At 37.1% G+C, this 7,523-nt stretch overlaps 1 protein-coding gene across 8 annotated transcripts in view; it reads right to left on the reverse strand.

The window, feature by feature from the left end:
- The window catches only part of atp8b5a (ATPase phospholipid transporting 8B5a), a 33,386-nt gene that overhangs the window by 9,268 nt on the left and 16,595 nt on the right, over positions 1-7,523 (reverse strand). For 7 of the 8 annotated variants that reach the window (XM_016553932.1, XM_016553937.1, XM_016553936.1 and 4 more), the window contains 8 exons: positions 6,812-6,999; positions 6,285-6,493; positions 6,090-6,136; positions 4,422-4,587; positions 4,144-4,332; positions 1,972-2,087; positions 1,487-1,651; positions 991-1,102 (listed from right to left, as the gene is read on the reverse strand). In XM_016553932.1, coding sequence (XP_016409418.1) covers positions 991-1,102; positions 1,487-1,651; positions 1,972-2,087; positions 4,144-4,332; positions 4,422-4,587; positions 6,090-6,136; positions 6,285-6,493; positions 6,812-6,999 — 1,192 coding nt within the window. Of the gene's footprint in view, positions 1-990; positions 1,103-1,486; positions 1,652-1,971; positions 2,088-4,143; positions 4,333-4,421; positions 4,588-4,664; positions 4,712-6,089; positions 6,137-6,284; positions 6,494-6,811; positions 7,000-7,523 lie in introns of all 8 variants that reach the window. The other variant, XM_016553938.1, reaches the window with a different exon arrangement.

Here is a 7,523-nt window from a genome sequence, read left to right on the forward strand (position 1 = left end):
GAGAAGATTACTACCCGTAAGAACTACACGGACCCTAGCTGCATGTTTGTTTCTGTGTCAACATGCCGTTCGTCACTACAGACAATCAACACAGAGCAAGTGCTATGTGCCTGTAACGATCACAAGTTACAAGAATGAACTTTTAAGTGTCTAAATTTGTATTTTGTGAGAGTTATTAGAACTCTCAAAGGGGGAAATGTTGGATTACAAATTTAAGAATCTGTTTAAAATATGCTGATACTATATTCTGACATAGCATCACATGAAAAACTAAGGTGAAGTACATTGTATTTAGCATTTAAGGTAAATTACATCAGACAAATGATTATCTTAAGCAAAGTGTAGCAAGAGGTTCCTGTCTGTTCCGGTTTCTCTTATTGTTAGTCAAATTAACCAAATTACTGAGAAAGTCACCTTTTGTTTGTAATGGCTCTTGGTGCCTCTGCCCCAGTCTTTGAGTAGTTATGCTGATTGGATTAGGACTGTCAGACTGATTGGATTAGCACCTATGCATTTGAATGACACTGTTATGCTGATGAGATCAGGGCTGGAGAAATTCCGGTAACGGGCTGATTCCTGTATTGCATTTGCATGCTTTGTTTAGATTGTCTCCACCTCTACTGAATGTATCCCGCCCCCTTAAAATGTATATAAACGACAATGTATTACTGCCTTAGTCAGACTTGGATGACTGCAGCGACGCACAGCGAGTCCTCAATAAAGAGTGACTTCTGTATGAAAGATATCCCAACGTCTCCTGGTCTCTGCTTCGACGAGGAAAAAGTTTCCTACAGTGCCTTTATTCCTCCCTCGTAGCATGAGATGCACAGCACAGAAAATTAGGCAATGCAAACACATCAGGTTTACTTTAATCATGTCAGGAAACTTAGATCAGATATGCCAATTTTTCAAATAACACTTGGGATGAGAAAAAAGGGTCACGAATAGAATAAAGAAATGGCTGAATTTCATAATTAAATAATGAAGCACCTTGCTTGTCACCAGTGAGCACCCAGATTTTGATTTCTGCTTTGGCCAGCTGTTCAATCGTCTGAGCGACTCCATCCTGAAGTTTATCCTCTATGGCTGTGGCTCCAATTAACTACACAAAAAGGACAGCACAAAAACACTTTAGCTTCATATTCTAAAAAAAATAGCTATCATTTAAGGTAAATTAACATTTGATTTTTTACGTTTTTTTTTATTGGTTGAATAAAATGGCTATAGTGAATATTAAGTGTGCTGTCTACAAATGAAGTCACATATCAAAAACACAAGAGATGCAGGCAAATTACTGATATAATATTCACATTTGCTGCACTTTATATGATTAAAAATAAAATATTAGTAACATAATTTGAGGAAAATTTTGTGCAGCCATTCATTCTTGGGACAAACAAATATTTTTTTGATATATATATATATATATATATATATATATACACGTGCTGGATGGTGCTGGATACATTTAGTGTTTTGTGCATACCATCATGTCTTTCTCTATCTCCTCATATAGTTTCTCCAGTTTCTCCTCCCGGTCCTCCAGCGCCACACTGGACTCATGGTGGCGCTGTTTCCACTCTGAAAAATATTCCTCATCCAAATCCTTATATGCTAGAACAAGAGTTCTCAACCCCTCACCAGCAAACTCCTACAGAGGCAGAGAGAAAAAGATTGTGAGAGAATGCACAATCAAATATATAGTTAATGCCCAAGATTTAAAGTATATAGCATTCCTATTGTGAGGAAATCTGCAGAGACTTCTATGGAGATCACCCGCTTATGATGTTCTATTTGAGTTAAGAAATAATTAGTTTACCACCTATGTAGACAGAAGTCAGGAAGGCAGCTCACAAGGTTTGGGAACAGAGCTATATTGTCTAAAGTGTGTGAGATAGCATGGGAAACTCTGAGAAAGATAAACAAATATTCTCTTTGTAGTCTCACTAGAGCCCTCTGGTGTTGACTCACATTGAGGTGCTCTGTGGTGACCTTCATCACTTCACTGCAGGAGGGATGTAGTCTCTCATATATGATGGTGTCTGCTCCTTTACAGTACAGGGAGAGCTTGCCCTCTGGATTACGAACTGAAAGAAAAAAAACACATATATCACACACAAATACACACTATATGAGAAGAGCCATGGAGCCTTCTTAAAGCAATAGTTCACCCAAAGATACAATTTTGCTGTGTATTTACTTACCATCAGGCCATCCAAGATATAGATTAGTTTGTTTCTTCATCTGAACAGATTTTAAGAAATTTAGCTTTACAAGGCTTGCTCACCAATGGATCCTCTGCAGTAAATGGGTGCTGTCACTATAATCCACAAGTAATCCATATGACTCCAATGAGTTGTGACATAAAAAATATGCATATTTGTACAAAAACAAAAAAAAATCTTCATTAAAACATTTCATCACTTCTGGTGAATCAGTCCATAATCTATAATAACAATTCTCTAAATCTAGTGAAAAAGTCAATCCCCTGTTGTCTTTTCACATCAAAACACACTGATATATTTGTTCAGAATGGCTTTCACTTGTAAACAGTGCTGTCTGTGCATATTTCTGTGCATATTTATCTGTGCATATTTCTCTCCTGATTCAGATGAGATGACTTTTTTCACTGAAGAAAGCAATATTATTGGATAGAGGACTCCAGAAGCAATGAATTGGAAGTTAAAAACGTCTTGATGAATTTGTTCATTACAAACACACAGCTTTTTGCTTCACAAGACAATAATTGATTGGCAGGAGTCAAGTCAGATTATTGTGATGTTTTTAAATCAGCTGTTTGGACTCTCATTCTGACGGCACCCATTCACAGCAGAGAATCCATTGGTGAGCAAGTGATGTAATGATACATTTCTCCAAATCTGTTCTGATGAAGAAACAAACTGATTCACATCTTGGATGGCCTGAGGGGGGGGTACATTTTCAGCTAATTTAGATTTTTGGGTGAACTATTTGTTCAATCACAAGTGAGCATACCAATTACAGACATCCTTTTTCGCACATTGTTAAAATCCAGGATGGCTAGCAGCTCATAGCTCCTCTGAATTCCCATTTCCTCTATTGTCACTGTCTCAGGACTGCGTGAGCGGAACACAAAGCCGAAATTACGTGCGGCCGTGACCAGAGCACCCTCATCAGGAGACTGGGCCTGGTACACCAGATCACCTACAGAGTAAAATAAAATAAAAAAACAATTCATGATTTAATGTACACAAACAGTAAAACCGAAAGGCATGTTATACACAATCACTCACCCTCCCTTTTTTCTTCTGCCATGACAGTGTGACAGAGAGCGAGTAATCTGAAGAAAGCATGAACGTCTGGAAGCCCCAGCTTTATAGCCTCTACCAGAGTATGATCATAAAAGAAGAATTTTGGGTCCGCAAGCCGGTTAAAGGAGAAATCCACTGGTGTCATTTCCTATTACCAAACTCAAACTCATTAACCCAGCAGACTCATTAAAATCCCTTGTGACTGTTTGAGACTTTGTTTCTCACCTCTGTGATCTCCAGGCTCTGTCCACTATAGTGGTCAATAACATCTCCTGTAGAGCAGAGAAAACACACTTTAAAGTTCAAACAGTATCTGGCTGTTTGATCGCTGCAGGGGACTTTTATGTCTTGGAATGTCAGCATTGGCAATCTTTTGAAATAAAATAGGCCTATAAATATAATAAACAACTGATGCATGTGGGATTGGTCCTGACCATAAGATTTCCCGTTAATGGAGCATTTGTTGAAGGTCATGATGTTCTGGGTGAGCGTGCCGGTTTTGTCTGAGAAGATGTATTTGATCTGCCCGAGCTCTTCATTGAGCGTTGTGGTTCGAGCCTCAGCTGGCGTGTCAGTTCGTGCATGATACATGGTCCTGTCCCAGTTGATGTAGTAACTGTTGCCTAACCGAATCACTTCCATACTGCAATGTAAACAGAGAATGAAAATGACATTCCTTTTTTAAATTAGTGTAAAAGTTTTTGCATTATCAGCATGACAATTTGCATTTCTCCAAATCTGTTCTGATGAAGAAACAAACTGATTCACATCTTGGATGGCCTGAGGGGGGGGTACATTTTCAGCTAATTTAGATTTTTGGGTGAACTATTTGTTCAATCACAAGTGAGCATACCAATTACAGACATCCTTTTTCGCACATTGTTAAAATCCAGGATGGCTAGCATCTCATAGCTCCTCTGAATTCCCATTTCCTCTATTGTCACTGTCTCAGGACTGCGTGAGCGGAACACAAAGCCGAAATTACGTGCGGCCGTGACCAGAGCACCCTCATCAGGAGACTGGGCCTGGTACACCAGATCACCTACAGAGTAAAATAAAATAAAAAAACAATTCATGATTTAATGTACACAAACAGTAAAACCGAAAGGCATGTTATACACAATCACTCACCCTCCCTTTTTTCTTCTGCCATGACAGTGTGACAGAGAGCGAGTAATCTGAAGAAAGCATGAACGTCTGGAAGCTCCAGTTTTACACCCTCTACCAGACTATGATCATAAAAGAGGAATTTTGGGTCCGCAAGCCGGTTAAAGGAGAAATCCACTGGTGTCATTTCCTATTACCAAACTCAAACTCATTAACCCAGCAGACTCATTAAAATCCCTTGTGACTGTTTGAGACTTTGTTTCTCACCTCTGTGATCTCCAGGCTCTGTCCACTATAGTGGTCAATAACATCTCCTGTAGGGCAGAGAAAACACACTTTTAAGTTCAAACAGTATCTGGCTGTTTGATCGCTGCAGGGGACTTTTATGTCTTGGAATGTCAGCATTGGCAATCTTTTGAAATAAAATAGGCCTATAAATATAATAAACAACTGATGCATGTGGGATTGGTCCTGACCATAAGATTTCCCGTTAATGGAGCATTTGTTGAAGGTCATGATGTTCTGGGTGAGCGTGCCGGTTTTGTCTGAGAAGATGTATTTGATCTGCCCGAGCTCTTCATTGAGCGTTGTGGTTCGAGCCTCAGCTGGCGTGTCAGTTCGTGCATGATACATGGTCCTGTCCCAGTTGATGTAGTAACTGTTGCCTAACCGAATCACTTCCATACTGCAATGTAAACAGAGAATGAAAATGACATTCCTTTTTTAAATTAGTGTAAAAGTTTTTGCATTATCAGCATGACAATTTGAGTCAAAGGTTAATTGAAAACAATTACAGCAGCATTAGAGCCAAAATGAATAAAGCCAAAAGATACTTAGAAACATAATTTCTTCATTTTCATTTCATTCTTACAGAAAACAGTACACACTCTACCTGACATATAGTGAGATGGGCACCACAGTGTTGAGGATTATAATGTAGGACCAAAAAGTGAGAAATGCTGAAAACACAGTGTTCTCTTCTCGTGGAAGAAAGGCATTGAACTTTGACCCTGCATGGTTTTCCCAAATCCCATTCCCCACAGCCAGAATAATACACATCAGAGCCAGAAGCCCAAAAATCTACAAAAAGATCAAACAGAGTTACCAACCATCTGCTTACATACTAACCAATTACATTAAATATCATATGAACAAATATAGTCTTCTGTTAATATATTCACTTTTCTGTTCATTTTTTATAGTTTATTCACACTACTGTTCCAAAGATTATGGTCGTTAGATTTTTTTGAAAGAGGTCTCCTATGCTCACCAAGGCTGTATTTATTTGATCACAAATACCGTAAAAATAGTAATACTATGAAATATAACATTTCAAATAACTATTTTCTATTTGAATATATTGCAAATTGTAATTTATTCTTGTGATCAAAGCTGAATTTTTAGCATCATTAATCCAGTCTTCAGTGTCACATGATCCTTCAGAAAATCGTTCTAATATGCTGATCTTATTATCATTGTGAAAAACAGTTGTGCGGTTTAATATTTTTGTGGAAGCGTAACATTTTTTTCAATTTTATTTGTTTGTTTTTTTAAATAGAACGTTCAAAGGAACAATGTTTATTTCAAATAGAAATCCTTTGTAACATTATAAATGTCTTTACTGTCACTTTTGATCAATTTAATTCATTTAATAATTAATTTCTTTAAAAAAAAAAAAACTTTGTTTCTCACCTCTGTGATCTCCAGCCTCTGTCCACTATAGTGGTCAATAACATCTCCTGTAGAGCAGAGAAAACACACTTTAAAGTTCAAACAGTATCTGGCTGTTTGATCGCTGCAGGGGAGTTTTATGTCTTGGCAATCTTTTGAAATAATATAGGCCTATAAATATAATAAACAACTGATGCATGTGGAATTGGTTCTGACCATAAGATTTCCCATTAATGGAGCATTTGTTGAAGGTCATGATGTTCTGGGTGAGCGTGCCGGTTTTGTCTGAGAAGATGTATTTGATCTGCCCGAGCTCTTCATTGAGCGTTGTGGTTCGAGCCTCAGCTGGCGTGTCAGTTCGTGCATGATACATGTTCCTGTCCCAGTTGATGTAGTAACTGTTGCCTAACCGAATTACTTCCATACTGCAATATAAAAACAGAGAATGAAAATAACATTATTTTCTTAAATTAGTGCAGAAGTTTTTGCATTATCAGCATAACAATTTTAGTCAAACATTACAGCAGCATTACAGCCAAAAGGACAAAAGATACCTAGAAATTATGCAGAATATTTCTTCATTTTACAAGTTCTACAGTCCTAACACAAGTCCTAAAACTCTGCTTGCCTCCAGGTTTAAATGTAAAAAAAAAAAAGTGGTCTCAGACATTTTTTCTCAACAGTTTGAATTAATGTTACTTTTCACAGAAAACAAACATATGCAGTGCATGAACACACTCTACCTGACATATAACGAGATGGGCACCACAGTGTTGAGGATTATAATGTAAGACCAGAAAGTGAGGAATGCTAAAAACACAGTGTTCTCTTCCCGTGGAAGAAAGGCATTGAACTTTGACCCTGCATGGTTTTCCCAAATCCCATTCCCCACAGCCAGAATAATACACATCAGAGCCAGAAGCCCAAAAATCTACAAAAAAAGCACAACCTTGATTAGTAACTTATAGTGACCAGCCTTTTCCTTACACACTAACCAACTACATGCAATATCAGATCAACAAATACAGTAAATTTAGTTAAAAAAAAAAAAAATCCCAAAAATATTGTATTATTTTATTACTTACTCATCTTTTTTTCTGTCAACTTTTATTGTTTATATGCACAACTGTTCAAAAGTTTATGGTCAGTAAGATTTTTGATTTTTGAAAGAGGTCTCCTATGCTCACAAAGGCTGCATTTATTTTGGTCGCAATTTAAAATAACTGTTTTCTATTTGAATATATCTTCAAATTTAATTCATTTCTCTGATAGCATAACTTAATTTTCAGTAGCCATTACTCCAGTCGTCACTGTCACATAATCCATCAAAAATGATTCTAATATGCTGATTTGGTGTTAATCAGGTTGGTTTTATTATCAGTTGAAAACAGTTGTGCTAATATATTTTTTAGAGATTAACAATGTTTACTCACTTTTGATTAATTGATTAAAAAA

Source organism: Sinocyclocheilus rhinocerous, unplaced genomic scaffold, assembly GCF_001515625.1.
Source record: "Sinocyclocheilus rhinocerous isolate Xijiao unplaced genomic scaffold, SAMN03320098_v1.1 scaffold615, whole genome shotgun sequence".
NCBI lineage: Eukaryota > Metazoa > Chordata > Actinopteri > Cypriniformes > Cyprinidae > Sinocyclocheilus > Sinocyclocheilus rhinocerous.